General features: G+C 39.3%; 1 protein-coding gene across 3 annotated transcripts in view; it reads right to left on the bottom strand.

The window, feature by feature from the left end:
- Positions 1–1095: 1095 nt before the first annotated feature.
- SLC49A4 (solute carrier family 49 member 4) overlaps positions 1096–22808 on the bottom strand; it is a 98463-nt gene continuing 76750 nt past the window's right edge. Inside the window, exons 8-9 of one of the 3 annotated variants that reach the window (XM_049878220.1) lie at positions 11291–11473; positions 1096–1406 (exon numbers count right to left, since the gene is read on the bottom strand). In XM_049878220.1, the coding sequence (XP_049734177.1) occupies positions 1291–1406; positions 11291–11473 (299 nt within the window). In that variant the 3' untranslated portion in view covers positions 1096–1290. Of the gene's footprint in view, positions 1407–11290; positions 11474–13885; positions 13986–22808 lie in introns of those variants that run through there. The other 2 variants (XM_049878239.1, XM_049878229.1) reach the window with 2 other exon arrangements.

Raw genomic sequence — 22808 nt, 5'->3', positions numbered from 1 at the left:
ATTTCACGTGCGAGAAAAATAAGAGAGGGTTGGAAGAGACAGAGAATAACACAGAGAAAGTATTATCCTTGACTTTTCTGGAAAATGTTCTGTGTTTCTGTGTGAGGGGAGTTAACACAAATGAGAATGAGGTAATATCATGCTCCCACCATGGCATATTTCATGGCATGGTAAGACAGGTTTGAGAACTATCTGAGTCACAGCTATTTTTAAAAAAGCTATCATCCACAGGAAGAAAACAGATAGTAGCAAAATGCCGCCTTCTCAAATAGACTGACTCCATACACAATTGAATATTTTACAACCTGAATTGAAAGACAAGAACGTAATTCAGACATCACTCAACAGATCTGAAAGTCTCAACGTTATAAATTGTTATTTTCCAACAAGGGTCATTTACTAAAATCTGACCCTGGTCAACGATAGTTGATGCCGGACTTTACATCCCATGCCACCACATACACAGGCTGAAGACATGGTATGTTCTGTGCAGTTTGTCATTTCACGTTTACGAAAAGTGCTAACTCAGAATGGAATTAAACTTTTTCACGCAATATTTAATGCGACTGTATTAAACATGGAGTCACCCTTACTATCGTTATTTAAGGGCACGGTAGATGACAGTGTATTTCACAGAAACAAGGGTAACTTTAGACCGAGATACAATGCGTGTGCTCCGAAGTCACTGGAAAGCACTTAGTCACCAGAATAAATGGCCAAAGGTTTCAGACCTGATTACAAAGAAGGAGTCATATAAGAAATGGCTTTATTAGAAAAGCTGTAGTGTACATGGGGCTAATTTCTATCATCTATACACCTCTTGGCTATTTTATAATTAAAATCTGATACAGGGTTTAAACTTCTTTAGAAGTTAGTGGCATTTCTTCCTATTTTGATATGCAACTTGGGGAAGGAGTTATCTTCATATCCTAGACGCCATTGATTTCTTCCCATAATTACAATTCATCCATCAATCAGTAGTTTAGCACTGGCACAAAACACAGAGGGAATTATTTAGGTAGTGTTTTAGGTGTGAGGCATCACACTTCCAACCCAAGAATCAGGCATCTCTATGCCATTTCTACAGTTTTAAAATTCACCTATTGCCACTTAAGTCCCGTGATATTACCTAGTAGTACTGAAGTTGACGGGATAACCTGTAGCCTAACAAGACCTCTGAATGAAGTTCCTCTCTTCTCCTTTTTTTTCCCGTTAGGTGTGCAATTCCAAGCAAATGTGCAGCACGCGGCATTGACTCGTCTCCGTTTAAACTCCCTCAAGTCTGTGTTATTAAACCGAGACAACCACGTCAAGATAGAGTCTGTCATAGGATTCCCTGAAGCACAGAACGAGGAGAAGACTGAGCAAACATGACCCGGGAAGGCACCAGTTGAACCAAGACAACTCTGTAAGACAAAAACATCCAGTTGTAAACATTCGTGTAACACCAGCTGAACACCGCCTGGATACCAGGAGTAGCCGCTCTGCATTCAAAAGCACTTAGAATAAATGTACCCCAGAAGGTCTGGAAACTGGCTTTCCATAAACAGTGACAATCTAGAGACTAAGAGATGCATGTCATATATTACAGGGCTTTCACGTGGAATATTTTTAATCAATGTTGCTCATAACATTTCATCAATTTAATTTTGGCTTTGGTGACAAATCTATTCAAAGGAAAAAAAAATCAATCACCTTTAAATGCTAGTTGGTTAATTATGTTTTAAGTGCCCTCTGACACCATCACTCTTGACCTGTTTAGAAATCTGATGGAGTACAAAGACAAATAAGTAAAATCATCTAAATTTTGAGATAATACTGTTATATTTTTGAAGCAAAATACTTGAGTCTCAGGAAAAATATCAAGTAGTAATCATTGCAAAACAGATTAGAAAATATACAGAAAAATAAAGTGAAACATAAAAATCGATCCTAACTCTATCCCCAGAGAAGCCCCTGTGAATATTTTGGTTTGTCTCTTTCTAGTCTTTTTTCCTACAAGCATAAGCGGCTATATATGATACCAATTACTGGAAAACCTACAGGAATCTAAACCAGCAAGTCTCTTGTTAGATTTAATGGTATCAAGAACGTGCTTCTTCATAGTGAGGGTCTGTTTACGGCAACTGGAGATTTGGCAGTGATTAGGGGTGGTGGTTACCCAACATAATTAATGTAACTGATATCACTAAATAACACACCTGAAAAAAGTTGCTTCGGCATATGTTGTGCTATATACATCTTTATCAAAAAAACAGAACGTGCATCTTCAAAAATGTTCTCTCATGAATCCAGGACTCTTCTGAACAACAGGATAACCCTCAAGCCCCAGGGACCCTTGGAACATGCTTTGGCTGGGCCCCCTCTACACCCACTGCCTCTGCCAGTTACCTTGTGGCTTTGGGGGCAGAAGTGAGCAGCCCTTTGGCATAAAGAGGTTGGACGACTTGTTTAATTATCCATTTAGTAGTTTCAATAAAAAACAAATGAGGGAAACAATTCCCTAGTACCTTTTTTTTTTTTGTCACTATTATAGGTTTATATTTTACCTTTGTACCTCTACAGAATGCTAATACTGACTTAATCTTCAAAAATCATGCCAAAAATTTCCACACTGCTGCTTTAGATTAATCCATAATTCATACGGCTAAAAGAGCAATTTATGCTCAGGAATGGAAAGCAGAAAACCAACTGGTAAGGAAAGGTACTGAAATACCTTTTTTTCTGAAATATGTTCACCAACACAGCCTCCCCACCTCTCAGTTTCTCATTTTAAAAGTCAGACATGCTATTCTATAGCATGCAACAAAGACATACATTTCAAAGGTATTTTCCTGCCAAGCCTATTCTCTGTGGATTGAATATAATCGAAAGACTCAGAAAGGCTGCCACCTCTGGCATCCTGTCTTTATTCTGATATTCCTGAAATGACAACCCAGGCATTTTCTGCTTTTATATTAACCACATAACCTCTGGATTTCTGATGATATTTTTAACAGGCAAAAAGCAGCAGTAAAAAAATAAGAAGGAAAAAGCGGTGAAATAGAGATAATAGCATACTGTAAGAATTAAAAGTGAGCATTCTGACTTCAAGGTAGAATTTTAAGCAACGTATAATAGAAAATACAGCACTTGACAAAACATCTACAACAAAGACATTTGCTAAACCTTAGAGATTGTATTTTACAGGGTGGGGCTAGAATACACATGTAGTAACAATAAACTTGTCCTTCTTATACCTAGGAATTTGTCAAATATTGCCAAAGCAGGCCTTTTATTTCATCGGAGTTGTAAAATTATTCCTTCTACCTGGGTTCAGATGAAGTCTTTAAAAATGCCTCCTAGAAGCTCTTCAGCGTCAAGGTTGGTTGATTGGTTTTCACTGGGTGCCTCTCTTGGAAAAGCCGAATCTACCTTTCGGTAAATTCACTCAGCTCAATCAGCTATGAGTGCTCTTTGAAAGTATTTGCCTTTTCAGAAAGCAAAGACCACAGACAGGGGAACCGCTAGATCTTGCCACTGAAAACCACTCACATAAGCCACAGCTTAACCCTGGTGGTGTAGTGGTTAAGTGCTACAGCTGCTAACCAAAAGGTTGGCAGTTCGAATCCACCAGGTGCTCCTTGGAAACTCTATGGGGCAGTTCAACTCTGTCCCATAGGGTCACTATGAGTCAAACTGACTCGATGGCAATGGGTCAACGGGTTAGGTGCTCTAACTAGCAGGAAACGGCTTCAAAGCTTAATTTGACTTAGCAGTAGCAAAGCCAATTGCTGTCCTTTCTGGGCCCGATGTCACATGATGTAGCTGAACCAACAGTACTGACCCATGACATTTTCTTATTCTTACCCTTTTTATCTTTTAAAGTTAACACAGCTCTCTACATTCCTTCCCTTTGCCTTTCAACAGAGGAATGTGAGTCCATGCTCTAAGACAGGCTTCCGTGACTCACCTCTATACTTCCGCTGGTACCACACTGTAGCCTGAGAACTCCTTGCCCATTTTTGGTGCAGAGAGGTGCTACATTTCCCTCAGTGAACTGGGCTCTCCATCAAGTTGTGATGTGCTCTTGGGAATGGACTAATTAAGAGTGTGCTCATCTACCATCTGTTTCTTCCAGACAATGCTACTGCACTTTCCACCTCATCTTTCTCTTCCATGATGCCAGCTTTTGGTTTCTACCACCTTCTAGTACTTGTCTGGACCCCGCTGCCACCCACTGGAACCAACCTTTTACTTTCTTCAGTGATTTAACAAAAATTATGATGATAGCAAAATTGTCTTTATCCGCACTAAGGCGAGAAGCCAGCTGGTGCCATGGCTTCAGGTTAACGCGCGGCTCCCTGTGCTGCACGTGAGCCACGCAGTAGGTCTCACCATCCTGTTGCCTTATTTTACCTCAGATATAAAATTACTTCTCACGAATCCACATCTACTGACTCTTCCCTTTGTTCTCTGGGTAACCGTTACTCTATGCTTCCCACCTCAGCCAGCCCCCTCAATCTTCAGAGCTACTCTGTAGCCACAGATTCACCGTCAGTCACTTCAGTGAAAGGACTGAGGCAAAAATCTTTAATGCTTTTAGCCAAAACTGACTACAAAACTTCTACAACAACAACAAAAATAGACAATATGAACTTCAGAGTAAGTCACAAGCTATGAAACACAAACAGAACACATTTCAGAGCTTATAACGGATATAGCAGCACTCCCAAAATCTGTCTGTGAAGTTATTAGAATATGCTGTCTGAAATAACCTGCTGAGACTCTCAAAGCAAAGACAGGAAGCAACTCAGTTTTACAAATATGCTCATATTAGGGTCCCATTAACCTGCTGCCGTTGAGTTGATTCTGACGCACAGCGACCCTGCAGGACAGAACAGAACTCCCCCTTAAGGTTTCCAAGGCTGTAATCTTTACAGAAGCAGACTGCCCCATCTTTCTCCTGCAGAGTGGCTGGTGGGTTCGAACCATGGACCTTTTGGTTAGTAGCCAAGTGCTTAACCACTGTGCCCCCAGGGCTCCTGATATTAGGAGCAAGGAACAACCTTTTTTTTTTTTTAAGTGTCTTTGAAAGAAACAAGTCAGAAAAACTCCAAGAAACTTCTGACATGGTTCCATGTACCCAAAGCATAATAGAAACATGATGTGGGAGACCCTGTGGCCAAGGCTCCAAATAAGCTCCACAGACACCCAGCACTGGGTGATGGCAGCCTGGATAGTGTTCACAGTCAGTGATGGTGACAGCCGTCATCTGCGAGCAAATCACCCTCTGAGGCCTGTCTCACTAGGCACGGCACTCTAATGTATCATTACCAAAAAAAAAAACCCTGCTGCCATCAAGTCAATTCCAACTCTACAGAGTCACTATGAGTCAGAATCGACTAGACAGCAATGGGTTTTTTAATGTGTCATTAGTCCTGGAAAATTATCCAGGATACAGTCACCTAGAGATAGCACACTGTGGGGAAAAAACCGAAAACCTAGTGAGGAAGTTTAGTACTTCCTTGAGAAGTGGCCTAAAAAAATCCCACATATCATTACGATGATTAAAAGCCAGACCTTAAAATCATGCAGCTAATAGGTGAATTTTTGACATAAAACTAATTTCTGGGTGAGTTTTTCAAGTTTCAAAATTAATTATGGCATTTGAAGACTGGCTCTAGTGGAAGGGAATTCAATTTGTCATATACAAATTTGGGGGGGTGAGACTCCAGAACTAGAAGTTATTTTTAGAAAACAGTTTTATAGAATTTTCAGATTTACAATTTGTGTATCATTATACCTCAACTATAGGTATAATGGACTTTTTGGGGCAAAGTCAATTAATTGTGTGTGAAAGTATTTCAACATAGTTTTCATAGTTCTAGTAACCACAGCTTCACAAATAAAAGCACTTGTTTAAAATAGAAACCTAGATGCTTAGATTCCTAGCATCAATCAGCTAACTATCTAGAATGAAACAAACATTTGGCAAGCGCCAGCTCTGTCCTGGGCTAGGCTCTTTCACATATTATTTTCCCATTTACTCTCTAAAACACCAAAATTTACTGAGACCTTTTTTTCCCTCTGAAAATTATCTGGGTGGTTAAAATAAATTATTATTTGAAGTTTCATTTTTGACAACAACCATGGAGTTTAGGTAGTGGAAATGGTACGAAGTGTTTCTTCTGCCATCTATGTCAAAGAAATAAAAATATCTGGTTGTAGTTGGTCACTATGAATCTGCAAAAGAAGGAGTGAGCACTGGCCGATGTCAGTTCTGGTTAGTTCACGTCACATGCCAGTGTTCGCTGAACAAATTGAAAGCTGTGGCTGGATCTACGAGAGTGACAGAGACACTCCACTGGCCAAGAAAGATGAAGTCACAAGATGGCCAGAGGGCACTGAAGTCCCCCACAGTCAGATGGTTCAGGGTGGGTACCATTACTGGTGTCTTCCCTGCCTTTACACATGTGTATTATATGCCAGAGACCACAGGCAAGGGATTCATTGGGGGATAAAATTATCTGGCATCTACTGTTGTCGTTTTTAATACTGTTGTCGTTGTTGGGTGCCACTGAGTCAGTTCCAACTCACAGCCACCCCACGTACAAAAGAATAAAATGCTGCCTGGTCCTGCACCATCCTCACAATCATTGCTAGGTTTGAGCCCATTGTTGCAGCCACTGTGTCAGTCCATCTCGTTGAGGGTCTTCCTCTTTTTTGCTGACCTCCTACTTTACCAAGCATGATGTCCTTCTCCAGGGACTGGTCCCTCCTGATAACAAGTCCAAAGTACGTGAGACGAAGTCTCGCCATCCTCACTTCTAAGAAGGATTCTGGCTGTACTTCTTCCAAGGCAGATTTGTTTGTTCTTCCGGCAGTCCATGGTGTATTCGATATTCTTCACCAATGCCATAATTCAAAGGCATCAATTCTTCTTCAGTCTTCCTTATTAATTGTCTAGACTTCACATACAGATGAGGTGACTGAAAATACCACGGCCTGGGTCAGACGCAGCTTAGTCCTCAGAGTGATATCTTTGCTTTTCAACACTTTAAAGAGGTCTTTTGCAGCCAATTTGCCCAATGCAATACGTCGTTTGATTTCTTGACTGCTGCTTCCATGGGTATTGATCGTGAATCCAAGTAAAATAAAATCCTTGACAACTTCAATATTTTTTGTTTATCATGATGTTGGCTAAATCCTCTAGTTGTGAGGATTTCTGCTTTCTTTATGTTGAGGTACAATCTATACTGAAGGCTGTAGTCTTTGATTTTCATCAGTAAGTGTTTCAAGTCCTCTTCACTTTCAGCAAGCAAAGTTGCGTTATCTGCATATTGCAGGTTGTTAACTGGGAGGACAAAAATCTATTTCCAGCAGACAGGAAAAACCAGGACCCGCTAGGCTGCATAGACCACTTAGCAAACCTGTGCCCATCAGTTAGAAAATTGTTTCTATCGCCCCAAGGGACCTCACATCCATCTTTGATGCTTTACCAGGCAAAAGAGAGGCAGTAAGCCTCTTAATTTCAACTATGACACAACTAAAGTGGATTAAATCTCATACATAATAATTGTTAGATGAGTCTGTTTAAAAAAACTAATTGGAAGCAAAGACCTTGGTCCAACATACCTGGTGATGATACCCTTCCCTAATGGAAACATACTTTTGCAGGGGGATAGCAAAGAGTGGTCTGAATTCATTAATATCATTGTCCTTCATATGATAAACCGAACTCATATCAGGTTTAGCAAAGTTGAAACCTACTTAATTTTCATTACTGACTGATAGAAACAATCTAGTATGTTGTTAATTATATTAAGAAACTCATAGATCAAATATTTTTCGCTATTAGAACAAAGTGCTGTGCCAAAAATGTACAAAACTCAGGGTAGGTTCAGTTTCATCAGCTTTGAAATTTCAAAAATGTATTGTCCAGTCAAGGAGGTTAGATGGTTATTATTTCAAATTACAAGCCTGCTAGAAAGTTTCTTAGAAACAAATGGGCTCTTGAAGTATCACACTTTAGAACACATCTTGCATTTGAATCTTATAAATTATCCAAACTCACTGGTATTTGATGAGTAGTTAAGAGAATATCGACCGAAAAAGGTGGTAATGCTAGGTTAAGATGACGGAATAAAATTGGATATAAACTTTGTGTTGTAGTTGTTAGGTGCTGTCAGGTCAATCCCAACTGACAGTGACCCTGTGTACAACAGAACAAAATGCTGCCCAGTCCTGCACCATCCTCACGATCATTGCTAGGTTTGAGCCCATTGTTGGAGCCACTGTGTCAATCCATTTCATTAAGGCTCTTCATCTTTTTCACTGACCCTCTACTCTACCAAGCATGATATCCTTCTCCAGGGACTGGTCCCTCCTAATAACATGTCTAAAGTACGTGAGACAAAGTCTCACCATCCTTGCTTATAAGGAACATTCTGGCTGTGCTTCCTCCAAGACAGATTTGTTCGTTCTTCTGACAGTCCATGGTATATTCAATATTCTTTGCCACCACCATAATTCAAAGGCATCAATTCTTTTTTCGGTCTTCCTTATTCATTGTCCAGCTTTCACATGCACATGAGGCAATTGAAAATACCATGGCTTGGGTCAGTTGCACCTCAGTCCTCAAAGTGGCACCTTTGCTTTCTAACACTTTAAAGAGGTCTTTTGCAGAAGATTTGCACAATACAATATGTAATTTGATTTCTTAACTGCTGTTTCCATGAGTGTCGATTGTGGATCCAAGCGAAATGAAATCCTTGACAACTTCAATCTTTTCTTCATTTATCATGATGTTGCTTACTGGTCCAGTTGTGAGATTTTTGTTTTCTTTATGCTGAGATGTAATCCATCCTGAAGGCTATGATCTTTGGTCTTCATCAGTAAGTGTCTCCTCTTCCCTTTCAGCAAGGAAAGTTGTGTCATCTGCATAGTGCAGGTTGTTAATGAGTCTTCCTCCAATCCTGATGCCCCATTCTTCTTCATACGTAGTTCAGCTATTTGGATTATTTGCTCAGCATACAGATTGAATAAATATGGTGAAAGGATACAACCCTGATGCACACCTTTCCTGACTTTAAACCATGCAGTATCCCTTGTTCTGTTCGAATGACTCCCTGTTGGTCTTTATGCAGGTTCCGCATGAGCACCTGTGTTCTGGAATTCTCACTCTTCGCAATGTCATCCATAATTTATGTTCCACACAGTCAAATACCTTTGCAAAGTCAATAAAATACAGGTAAACATCTTTCTGGTATTCTCTGCTTTCAGCCAAGATCCATCTGATATCAGCAATGATACCCCTCATTCTACATCCTCTTCTGAATCCAGCTTGAATTTCTGGCAGTTCCCGTTTTTGAATATCTTCTGCAAAATTTTACTTGCATGTGATATTAATGATATTGTTTGATAACTTCCATATTCCATTGGATCACCTTTCTTTGGAATTGGCATATACATAGATCTTTTCCAGTCAGTTGGCCAGGTAGCTGTCTTCCAAATTTCTTGCCATAGATGAGTGAGTGCTTCCAGCATTGTATCCATTTATTGAAACATCTCAATTTTTATTCTGTCAATTCCTGGAGCCTTGTTTTTTGCTAATGCCTTCAGTGCAGCTTGGACTTCTTCCTTCAGTACCATCAGTTCTTGATCATATGCTACCTCCTGAAATGGTTGAACATTGACCAGTTCTTTTTGGTACAGTGACCCTATGTATTCTTTCCATGTTTTTCCTGCGTCATTCAATTTTTTGCCCATAGACTCCTTCATTATTGCAATTCAAGGCTTAATTTCTTTCTTCAGTTCTTTCAGCTTGAGAAATGCTAAGTGTATTTTTCTCTAACTCCAGGTGTTTGTACATTTCATTAGAATACTTTGTCTTCTTGCGCTGCCCTCTGAAATCATGTGTTTAGCTCTTTTACTTCATCATTCCCATTTAAAACCCATATGTATAAATTCTTATTTTAAGATGTTAAAAAGAAACCTAAATAATTATGTCCTCATTTTCTGAACTGTTAAGAGAGTTTAAATCACAGAAGAGAGAATATAAGAAAAAACTAAACATCTGTGTAAAATGGAGGCACTACATACACACCTATGGAGATCAGTACCAGCTGGGCCTGCCTTCAATGTGGCGACTAATCTTTCCACCTGTCCCTGGCAGGGTCTCCTGTTATCCCCTCAAAGGTTATTTTAAAGTTTCCTTTCTTTCCTCAAGCCTTTCCTCCACTACCTTCCTACCAAGTCTTAGTAGATGAACTAGTTTCTACACAGGAATTTGGTGCCATGGAGAAGGAACTCCTTTGATGAGCTGTCTAGTACACGTTTCTGCTTCTGCAGACTGCTGTCTCTCCTATGTAGTTGAAGAGATGTGTCTTTTCTTATCCAAGGCTAACTCCTCCAACTGTATTCAAGATCCCATCCCTTCTTAATTCATAAGGATCTCCATCTTCTTCAGAGGGGTACCTGGTTTCTAACCTTGACCTTCTTTTTACTCTATACCTGCACTGTCCAATATGGTAGCCACTAGCCATATGAGGCTATTTAAATTTAAACTTTATTTAAAATAAAATAAAATGTGAAATCCAGCGCCTTAGTTGCACTAGCTACATATGGCCAGTAGCTACTGTATTGGACAGTGCAGATAAAGAACATTCCACGATCATATTTTTTTTTTAATTTTATTTTGCTGTTATTGTTGAGAATATATACAGCAAAACATACACCAATTTGACAGTTTCTACATGTATCATTTGGTGACCCTGATTACATTCTTTGAGTACTGCAGTCATTTTCACCTTCCTTTTCTGAGTTGTTTGTCCCCCATTAACATAAATTCACTGCTCCCTAAGGTCCCTACATAGAAAGTTCTTGAGTACTGAATATACACTCTACACTCCCCTTGGCTGATCTTCTCCCATAGCTTCCCAAGGCTTTAAACTACATAGAAACACCTGACATTAATTTATATTAAGACAGCAGATTCTAAGAATTTTTTTAAAAAAGCTATGGCCCAGTGGTTCTCAACCATGGCTGCATATTAGAATCATCTGGGTGGCATTTAGAACTACAGATGCTGGGCCCAGCCTAGGTTAATTAGATCAGAAACTCTGGGGGTGAGTATGCCTTAGATTAGCTTAGAATGTACTTCAAGAAACACAATATCACGATATTTTATTTTATTGGCGTGTGAAGATGCAAAGGAATGAGAATTCTCCATATAAACTCTGTAGACGTCAGTGCCACAAATCTCTTTCATAACACATTTAGATGGTAAATGAATACTCAAATTTCTTACCTGTATGATAAAATGTGAGAAAAAACAGAAGTACGCCCATGAACATATTACTTAAAAAAGTGACAACTCCACAAGTAAATCCTTCTGGAACTGGGTAGACAGTTTCCACAAAAAGCTCAAAAAATATAGGTACGCTGCTATTCAAGAATATGCCCAGGAGAATACAGGAGGTATACAGTGTCACTAAAACAAAAACACAAACATTTTAGTTTCATGGTAGCAGCAGTGAGTCATATCAAATAGATCTTCTGGGTATTCTCTTTCCTAAGTACCAACTCTGGAATTCCTTTTCTACAGTAGCTGATAAAGTTTGACAAAGCATCGCACATCTGTCAGTTCTCTTCTTTGCTCAGGTTTTCTGGTGTAGTTAGACAGAGGTCTTGTTGCTGGATGATGACCAGCTTATTTGCTTTATCTTTTTGGTGGATTATTCCAAAGCACAAAAATAATTTTATCACTATACTATAATTTAGAGAATTCTTTTCCTCTCAGTCACAGTCCTGACATATAGAGGAATAGATAAAATATAGTCACCTAATTTGACATATAGACTCATTCTATAATCTTAAAGAGAGTTTAAAACCTAAGAATAAATACAAGACATCGAACCTTACTGAAAACTACATATTTAAAAAGACTGGTTAATAGAGCTCTCAAGTACAGAATAAACATTACTCAATATGTAATTTCTGGAGAAACTCTTAAAATAGAATTATAGTCTTCAATTTTGAAATGACTTTTGTTCAATCATTTTGAAAATAAGTAACTCTTTGAGACACAGAAAAAACTTTCACTCAGAAATGACATCATCAGCAGTAGTTAGGATCCTAGACTGTATCATTAAAAAGTCTACTAACTCTATTCTGTATTGAAGTTTGTTAAGTATCCTGAAATGTTTAGGTGAATGAACCTCTCTACAGATAATTTTATCACTGTCCCTGTCTTAATCTGAAGGTGAAAATGGAACCAATGAGAAAAAAATGATACCCTATCTAGAAAGTTAAAATGCGTCCTCTGAATCCTAATATCATGTTGCTGTTGTTAGTCACTGTTGGGTCAATTTCTGCTGAAAATAAAGAGTAGAATTTATTCTAAGTTTCAGATTACAGGGAAGATTTTTTTTTTAACAAAAATAGTTGTTAAAAAAAATTTCTGTACAGGCACTGCAGAAAGTGAGGGAGTTACCCCAAATCTGTAACGTATTAGCCGTAGATTCATAGAACTTGCTAAATTACCAGGATTTATCATAACTGATTGCAATCATTAGCAGTCCACGACACTGTCAAAGCAGTAAAGGAAAATAACCGTATCCACTGTTTCCTCACAGAATTTCTCTAATTAACCTCTACTCCCCCTGCCCCATTATGCTAGCCTGCAGCAGGATTATAAAATATTTAGTATATTCTAATAACTCAAATAGCTGGTAATTACTTTGACCTTTTCTTGGAACAGAAGACAGGAGACATGAAAATACAAGAAAACGAAAGGATGGCAGTGAACAAAGAGCAGGATGATGGCTAAAGCCATGACCAAAATTAAACAGGTGGGGGAGCATCTGATAGTTACAATAAATATCATTTAAAACATCAAGTAATTTTCAAGAGATCCTGAAAAAAATAAATCAATAAAACCTAACACCTCATGCTCACTGTATGTTTGCTGGACACAGATCACAAAAAGCAGTCGACATATTCTATTTCACACATAGCTCATGAGTGGTATGTTAGGAAATCCAGGGATAGAACAGCACTTACTAGCTTTTCTAGAATATTCTATTTCCAAAACAGTTTATAATCATTTATTGGTCAGTCAGTGGTAATCAGAGCAGAGAGGATTATTGATCCAAACACAAATAAGCCTAGGAGTTTAAAACAAGAAAATACTGAAATAGATGACAGGAAAAATCAAGTCTTAAGGACCAGGAAGTGCAAGTCTTGGGAACTAAGCATAAATTCAGAAAACACTGATGGAATTACTGGTAGCTGTTTTCAGGAAACATGTTAAGAAATAATCCTTTCTATATTTCCATATATTACTTTTTCTGAAACAAACAAATCCCTCACATGTAATTTGTAATCAAATTACAATGTAATAAATATAAATAATCACAATCTGTATATAACAGAATAACTGTACTTTATAAAAGAAAGAAGGACGATAATGTAATGATAAACGCTGACAAGGACACTGTCAGTGTGGGGTCTTGAAAAGCGAGATTCGACTTTGTTGATTTTTATCAAGCAGGGTCCAAAAAAATGAGACATAGGACATGTCAGAAATCTAGTCTGGGGAAGCAGGGGACCTGTCTGAAAACCCTCAAGACCAGCCAGATCTCCTGGCCCTCATTTCATGCTTATTAAGAATCTTCTGATTTTGGTTTCCTAGGTTTCTTAATTTTGGGAAAGAAGTGGGAGAAGAGACATACACAACTGTCCCTATTGTTGCTGTTAGGTGCCGTCGAGTCGGGTCTGACTCATAACCGTCCTTGGAAAGATAACATTTCTGTGGCGGTTAAACCCTGTCGATGGACTTGTAAACAGTTCACCTTCTGGGGGGTAATCTGGGAATGCCTATCAAAATAAAAAAAGCACTTACTCTTTGACTAGCAATTCCACTTCCAGGGATTTATCCTACAGCTATGCAGGTACAAGGATACAAACAGCACTCGCTGCAATATTGTTTGTAGTACGAAAGACTAAAAAAAAAAAAAAAAACAACTAAGTGTCCACCAATAGCGGTTTGGCTGTTTAAAAATTTATCAAACATCTAAACAAAGACATACTATGCCACCATTAAAAATGAGGTAACTCTGTATGTATTGATATTGACATAGAAGATATATAAAGGAGTCTCATGGTAGCACAAACAGTTAAGCGCTCGGCTACTAAGTGAAAGGTTGGTGGTTTGAGCCTACCCAGAGGTGTCTCTGAAGAAAGGCCTCATAAGCTGCAAAAAGGTGCAGAAAAGTGTTATATAAATATATATCTGTTTGTAAATGTATAGAATTCTTCAGGAAAGTATGTAAGAAATTGGTAATGAAGATTCCGCTACAGAGGGAAACTAGGGGCCACAGGACAGCAGAAACTGACTTTTCCCTGTATATCCTTTTGTACTGCTTGGATTTGACTTTTTTACGATGTACACATATTACCTATTTAAAAAAAATTTTAAAGGGAAATTCTATTGTAAAGTAATGAACTGGCGTCTATTACAATTCTACTTCAGGTGAGTTTGCTAGCAGCTGGCTCAGAAATGATGACCATTGGGTAAGCTGACCCACAGAGTCGATGACTCAGAAATGATGACCATTGGGTAAGCTGACCCACAGAGTCGATGACTCAGAAATGATGACCATTGGGTAAGCTGACCCAGAGTTGATGACTCAGAAATGATGACCACTGGGTAAGCCGACCCAGAGTTGATGTATTTGACTTTTTTACAATGTACACATATTACCTATTTAAAAAAAATTTTAAAGGGAAATTCCATTGTAAAGTAATGAACTGGCATCTAATACAATTCTACTTCAGGTGAGTTTGCTAGCAGCTGACTCAGAAATGATGACCATCGGGTAAGCTGACCCACAGAGTCGATGTCTACACCCCGAAGCCACACTGCCCAGCCTAGATGCCGGATCCTTGACGGAAATATTTCTACTTCACATATTAGAATTCTGATTATAAGTGGAGCCCTAGTGGCCCAGTGGTTAAGAGCTACAGCTCCTAACTAAAAGGTCAGCAGTTCGAATTCACCGGCCACTCCTTGGAAACCCTGTGGGGCAGCTCTCCTCTGTCCTATAGGGTCGGTATGAGTCGGAATCAACTCGGCGGCAATGAGTTACAAGTTCAGTATAAGTAGAATAAATGGGCTGAGACAGATGACATAATTTCAGAGGCCAGTCATCAAAAAGCAAGCATTTTCACTGGACTTTCTCAATCTTGGTGCTGGCTTCTTATAGTATCATAAAAATGATGACCAATGGAAACAAAAGAATCAAAATGATTTATGCAGGAAAGGGTTAAATGAGATCTTCACAATCAGAATGGGGGTAAGATAGCTGCATCAGGACTGATTTTATTTATATATATATATATATATATATATATATATATATATATATATATATATATATATATATATATATACGTATTTTATATACTCCACAGTGTTCTGGGACAGGCATAAAGTAGAAGCTGATTATTAAGAGTCTGAATTTACTTCCATTTGAGTTTTCAGCTTAGAGTTTGATACAGTCTTTATACACCGGTTTGGCAGATCCAGCGGGTGAATGTCATCTATTAAAAGTCAGGCAGACAGGATAATTTCCTTCTTGTCAAAGGTGGTTCAAACTACAGGATCATTAAATATTTCCCTGGCTTTCTGTAGTACTGATACTAAAATTATAATAAACTGCCTTTCGATTAAAGAGTCAAGATAATTTAGCAGAACAAACACAACCGAAGTGCTGAGACAGATTTTTTTTTCAAGGAAGCTAATAATATTCCACAGGTTCACAGTTTAAATTGCAGAAAAACAAGGTCCCATGTAGCACAAAATAGTTACAATAGTTTCAAGCCCATGAATTGGGTCAGAGCCCTGAAGTACTCCCAGTGCTCCCCTACCCCCACTCTCAATGGCAAACCAAATTACCAAAATTTAGGAAACAAAGCTGTGTATGAATACATTTTTATCAACTAAAACACTCAAACCTTGGGTGATCGACAGTTATAAAACAAATTGCCAAATTTCAGATAAGAATAAAAACTACTTCTCAATCAACTTTTAATGAAACTATCATGGTATCATTGATAACAACTTCACCACTGCAGATTTATACTGTTTTTTGAACATTTTTTGAAACTCCTTCCAAATATTATATTTGGTTATCCTATTGGCTCAGCAGCCATTTATACGCACAAAGAAGTTATTTATTAATATCCCATTCTATTAAAAAAACAAAACAAAGCTATGTCTAATCATGAGACAGTCAACATGATAGCAACTAACGACAACAATAATCATAAGAAGCAACAGAGCCTCCCCTGAACTGAACACAGTTCAGGTCCCCTGTGCTGAACACAGCGGGAAAAGTGTGCTCAATCAAGTAACACGTTAAAAGATGACCCTGACAAGCTACCACAGGTCTAGGGGAGAGTGACTAGGCTGGTGAGAGGTATGAAATCCACGTATGATGAGAAATGGCTGCAAAAACTGGGAGTATTTAGATTAAAGACTAGGGCCAGACATGACAGATGTCTCCAAATGTTTCACGGGCTGTCAATGGAAGCCGGAGGAAGCGACCAGCTTTTCCTAGAACCCAGAGCTGTCCAATAGAATCGGCTGCTCTGTGAAGCAATGGGTTTTTACTAGAGGCAGTCAAGCTGAAGTTAGATGAACATACACCCAGGATGTTATAGAAAAGAGTCAATTATTGAATGGTATATAATATGAGGTACAACTATGGTCCATTTCGGTAGATCAATGACAAACTTAAATACACGTAGGTACCTGTATACCCATTGCTGTCAAGTTGATTCTGACTCATAGGACAGAATACAACTGCCCCACAGGGTTACCAAGGCCATAAATCTTTACGGAAGCAGACTGCCACATCTTTCTCCCATGGAGTGGCTGCTGGGTTTGAACTGCCAACCTTGCAGTTAGCAACCAAGCACTTAACCACTGCACCACCATGGCTCCTTACATATAGGTAGGAGAATAATGATATTAACATCGAAAATCTTATTGGTGTTTCTGGGCATATAAGAATAATAGAGAATTTGTTCAAAGTTTTATTAAGAAATAAGCATTATAAAACAATACAACAAATTCTTATTACATATTATCTTAAGGGTTAGAATCAAGAAATTTCCCTAAAAAGTATGTTTATAACATCAATATAGTTTACTGGATAAGTTTTATCATTGTTCATATTGACTAAATTTTTATTTCATGATAAAGTTAGGAAAGTTAACTGCGAATTATTAGACCAGACTTTTATTAAAATATTTTGACAATCTAAATTAAACTTCATATTATAAGTAAAAATACTTCTTTTGGAAATAATAACACATTTGTAAAGAGAAACACTAAACATTCACAATTTTTGTTAACTACATATTTTTTTCACAGGTTCTAGGCATGTTGAATGGGTCCCCGGGTGGTGCGGATGGTTAAGTCCCGGGCTACTAACCGAAAGGTTGGTGGTTGGAACACACCCAGAGGTCTCTTGGAAGAAACGCTTGGCGTTCTGCTTTCGAAAGGTCACAGCTTGGAAAATCCTACGGAGCAATTCTACTCTGCACACACAGGGTCGCCATGAGTCAGAATCAACTCAGTGGGAACTGGTTTGGTTTGGAGCATGTTGAATATACAAAATACATATATTGGTACACACATAGATATATTTCCATATGACTGAGCTGTGCCTCTCTTCTCAGCCTCACGTTTTCTTGCTAAAAAATGATTGCTGTGGCTTCCATGATCTATTCCTACCTAAAATATTCAGTACACGAAAAACTAAGGCTCCCAAAGAGGACGTGGGGTATTTTGCTGCAACAGTCATTAATGGCTATGATTTTCCTTTTTGCGTGTTATTCATTTTCTGCTTGAGTCTCTTTGTTGGTGCAGTTTAGTCCTACAAAGCTTGACAATTGCATTTAGAGTCCTGTATGGCTGGACAGAAGAATAATTGTCTCATAGAACGAAGCACAACTAGTAATCCTTTCAAATAGCAGGCCCAAGGTTAGAGACTGGTTGTGAAATCAGATTATCATAGCTATAGATCTATAAGGTTGCTATAGGGTCGCTATGAGTCGGAATCGACTAGATGGCACTGGGTTTGGGTTTTTTTTGCTATAGATCTCTCAGTAACTTGCAAGCTCCCCGAGAATTATTTACGGTTCTGAAGAAGGCGCTCTCTTATTAAGTCATAAAGCACTGACTGATCACCTGGTCAAGCTCTCTCTGGTCAAAAAACAGATTCTATTTGAAGACTTAATTTTTCTTCTTGAACATTCCCGTGGGTAAACATTATATGATCTTCCTCAATAGGCCCGTTGAGTATTTCATGATTCTTATATCTAAGAAGTCCTTTCACAAATCCATTCTGTTCTTTTAATTCATGTTCTATTTTTCTTTTCTTGGTCAGTCATGAACACGAGTAACCGTAACTTTTAGGTCATAAAACTGAAAGCAGTGATTAAGTCACTCCTTAGCTTTCTTTCCTTAAGGCTTAAAATCACTCATTTTCCTAATAATGTGCATTTCTTTAATGATGCTCTTTATTCTTTTTTGAATTTTCTCACTTTCCCCTATGATTCGGTAAGTCTACGCTTTTGTTTCTTTGCCTATTAAAATGGGACATAATTAATTATCTTCATAAAGGCAAAATACATGGGGACCTAATAAAAGAATTACACTTGAGCCCATATGTGTTACACGCCTTCTTAATACAATGGAGTATGTTTTTTCTTTAACTATCACTTGATGTCAGCTAGTGGTCAGCTATCACTCCAGGGGCTCGTGCCTAGCTAGTCACCACCCACCCTTCATCCCTCGCCCAGTATTTGCTTCTGACATCACCATTCTACTAACTTGAGTTAGATGAAGAACCTCTCCCAAGGCAACGTTAAACAGTCAAATTACATTGTTTTAGCGAAATCCACACCAAAGAGCTAACATTTTTCAAAATGCCATTTTCAAAGCGTTCATCTGTTCACCAGAAAATGGCTGTGTGAGTGGTGGCTCACAGGGCTAGACAGCTAGCTCTCAGACACGGTGGATAATATATCGCCATAATTCTGTTTATAGCATAAGTGTGAAGATTTTAAAACTCACGTTATTTAGTCATGAGGTTATTCACTTGCCCTCTTGTAAAATTTCAGTTAGTGAAGATATAATGCAATTTTAAGTACTGAGTTTCCCTAAGGTGGGGGGCATACTGCTGATAGCCTCCAAGAGGGTGTATGCAAGCAGGTACGTACGTCAAAATAGCATGCCTTTGGACAGGATTGATATGACTCAGTTTTTCTTCTGCAGGGATGGCAAAAGTAACATCAAGACCAGTGGCAATTGAAGGTTTTAATGAGACAGCAGCAGCACTCATGTAACACATGGGCTGGACAAAAATAAGTCGCTTTTCATTTATCATGTCAACAGTTACGATTCACGCGTCTATCTTCAAATGCTTTTCGTGTAGATTCTTCCCATAACAAGTAATAGAATACTAAAATAAATAAAATAAAATACTAAGAAATACTAAGTTTGCTAAAGGGAAAAAGGCTAGCTACTTCTCTGGTTAAAATGAGGACTCTGGTAAAAAAGAAACATGAATTTGCCATCGCTGACTTTAAAAACCAGCCTAAAGGTCTAAATTTGTCTGTAATCAGATTGTGTAGTAAGCTCCCTTTCGTGAAACCTCTTTTGCTTAAAAGGGATTAGGTCAGGCTTTTACAAAGGCAGTAAGGGTATCTTGTGACAGATTTATTCAAATTCTCCAATGTTCCACTAAAATGTGCTGTTTTGCCTCCCTGTAGCTAGTGCTGAATAACAAAGACTGGCTCAAGGCTGCCGTCTATCACTGCCAGTAAGTCACAGCTACTGAGGATCACAATGGCGATAACACACACTTCCTTCATTCACTCATTCCTGGGGGCCTGTGCTAGGTGCCGGGGTGGAGGTGGGACAAAATTTATAACGTACTAATCCCTGCTCCAGATTTTCAGACTGGTAGGGGAGTTAAGAATACACTCAAGGGACTACTAAGTGCTAAGTATGAGGACTGAGAAAAAAAGGCTATGATAACTCAGAGAAGGAATGCAAACCAATTTAGTCCTAACCTCCTCAGTGTATTTATAAGTTAAAAATTCATCTTTCAGCAGGATTGCAGTGACATTCAAAAGACTAGCAACCGAAAACAACAGTAGAATTTATAAATTGAGTGGTTAAGATGTCCACATCAAAGTCAACCTTTCGATTCTGACCTTGATTTCATTTAGAATTCTGCTTTCCTTCCTGTCCAGCATAATTATTTTCAACAACAGTCAATTACATCAATTTCTTTTAAGATATAAAAAGATGTTTAATTAAAAAAAAATGTTTTTTTTTCTGATTATAGAAGTAGAATATGCTCATTATATAAATTCAGACAAAAAAGGAGGTAAAAAATGAACTCCTAATACCCAGAGATAGATAGTTTTACCATGTTAAATAGAAAATATGTAAAATGTTATGAACATACTGTCGTCGTGGATGTTAGGTACTGTCGAGTTAGTTCCGACACACAGCAACCCTGTGTACAGCAGAACCAAACACTGCCCAGGCCTGTCCCTCCTCACAATCGCTGTTATGCTTGAGCCCACTGTTGTAGCTACTGTGTTAGTCTATTTCATTGAGGGTCATTTTGAGTCATGCCACATCAGCAAATGAAGGTCCCAAAAGCTTGATTCCATCTACATTATTAAGGTCGACTCTACTTTGAGGAGGCAGCTCTTCCCCACTCGTATTTTGAGTGCCTTCCAACCTGAGGGGTCCATCTTCTGCTGCTATATCTGAATGGGCCCCCAGGGAGGTCTGCTTTGTTGCTACTGGAGAGCACCCCATGGTATGCTGGCTGTGGATACAGCCTCCACTCAAAGTGCCTGCTTCCTAGAACATAGCAGCCTCAGGCAGTAATCCTCAGTGCTAACTGTAATGGGGAGCAGAAAGACCCAAACTGATCCCCAGGGAGGTCTATCCTGTTAGTTTCAGAGGCCTGAGCTTTGAGGTGCCCAGGGAGGCAAGTAGAGTACTGACTATGGGAGCAGACTCCACGGCGGGTTATCTTTGTAGCAGTTTTCAACAGCTTGGCAACCAACAATTACCAGGTAAGGGAGGGGTTGTCACTCTCTGGTCAGACTCCTATGAAGGTTTGCCTTGTTGCTATCAGAGTCCCCCCAGTAGATTGCTGGCCATGAGTGCAGCCTCCACTTAAGACTCCTAGTTCCCAACACACAGCAGCCTTAGTCAGTAGTCCTTGGTGCCATCAGAAGTGGGGGCAAACTAACCCTAACTGACCCCAAGGAAGTCTGTCCTGTTGGTTTCAGAGGCCAGAGCTATGGGGTACATAGGGAGGCAGGTAGAGTGATGACTACGGGAACAGACTCTACTGCAGCAATTCACAGCAGACTTGCAGGTGACAGTGTCTGGGAGGTGGAGGGTCTGTCACACTTCAAAGAGACCTCCAGGGAGGTCTGCCTTATTGCTATTAGAGTCTTCCCTATAGTATCTTGGCTGTGGGTGTAGCCTCCACTAAAGATGCCTGCTTCCTAGCACACAGCAGCCTCAGTCAGCAGCCCTCAGCACAGGCTGAGAGGGGAGGCAGACAGACCTGAACTGACTCCCTGGGAAGTCTGTCCTGTTGGTTTCAGAGGCCTGAGCAATGGGGTGCGCAGGGAGGCCCGTATAGTGTTTCTACGGGAACAGGCTCCACTGCATGGGCCTTCTGTAGCAATTCTCAGTAAGCTTGTACCCCACCAGTGTCTGGGTGGAGAAGGTGCTGGCGCACTCCAGATGGGTCCCTGGGGAGGTCTGCCTTGTCGATTTCAGTGAAGAAGCTTTAGGGTCCTCTCTTGTAGTACAGGTAGGGGCTACGGTGGTTAGGAAAGCAGATTCTTTCTCTAGAGCCACTACCCCAGTTCACAGCAGCTGGCAGTATGCATGGCTTGGGGGAGAAACAGGAAAGGGTGAAGAAGTGATTTTCCTGTTGTATGCGACTCATTATTGATTTGCTGATTCTTGCCTGTCTGCAGTTCCCTGCTGCTGTCCTCTGTTTCCTGATTCAGAGTTCCTCAAAGCTGAGCACCAATTCCTTGTTGTATTTGTGGCGGAGGATTGGAATGATGGTCTGTTTACACCACATCTTCCCAGATTCCTCCTATGCTATAATCTTTTTGGGTGTAGTTCATTAAGTCTTTTCTCCTGCAGAGTAGATGGTGGATTTGAACCTCCAAAGTTTAAATGGTTGAACAGCCAAGTCCTTAACCACTGTGCCATCAGGGCTCCTCGTAAAAGTGGTAGGAACTCTCAAATAAATATCTGTCTTTGAGGGATTTGATGCCTCTGATGTATAAACTGCTGGCTGTTTTATTACAGAGTTCATAGGTACAAACTGGGGAACGGGGTATTGTTTAATTATATGTAGACAAAAGGAATCCTCTTCGTCACTAAAGGCACCCATGGAATATATATGCCACACACAGCAACAAGGCCCCTATAGAGCCACTTTCAGACTCTTATTTACTCCTGCTTATACAAGTGCTTGTTTGTTACCCAAATAATCCCACAATTAAACACATAATCTGAAAGGTGGCTGAATATTACTCGCCATTGGATAAAAAATATGCATCTTAACTAGTCTTTCATTAGACGAAAGGAAGAGATAACAACAGAGTCCTCTTGGTTTATAAAAGACTCTGTCATGGTAATTTAAAAAAGACCCTTTAGTAGACAGAATAATGACCCCCCCAAAGATGTTCAC

The sequence above is a fragment of the Elephas maximus genome, chromosome 1 (genome assembly GCF_024166365.1).
Source record: "Elephas maximus indicus isolate mEleMax1 chromosome 1, mEleMax1 primary haplotype, whole genome shotgun sequence".
NCBI classification, from domain to species: Eukaryota; Metazoa; Chordata; class Mammalia; order Proboscidea; family Elephantidae; genus Elephas; species Elephas maximus.
The sequence above is the reverse complement of the archived record's forward strand: the minus strand, read 5'-3'. Positions and strand labels throughout refer to the sequence as shown.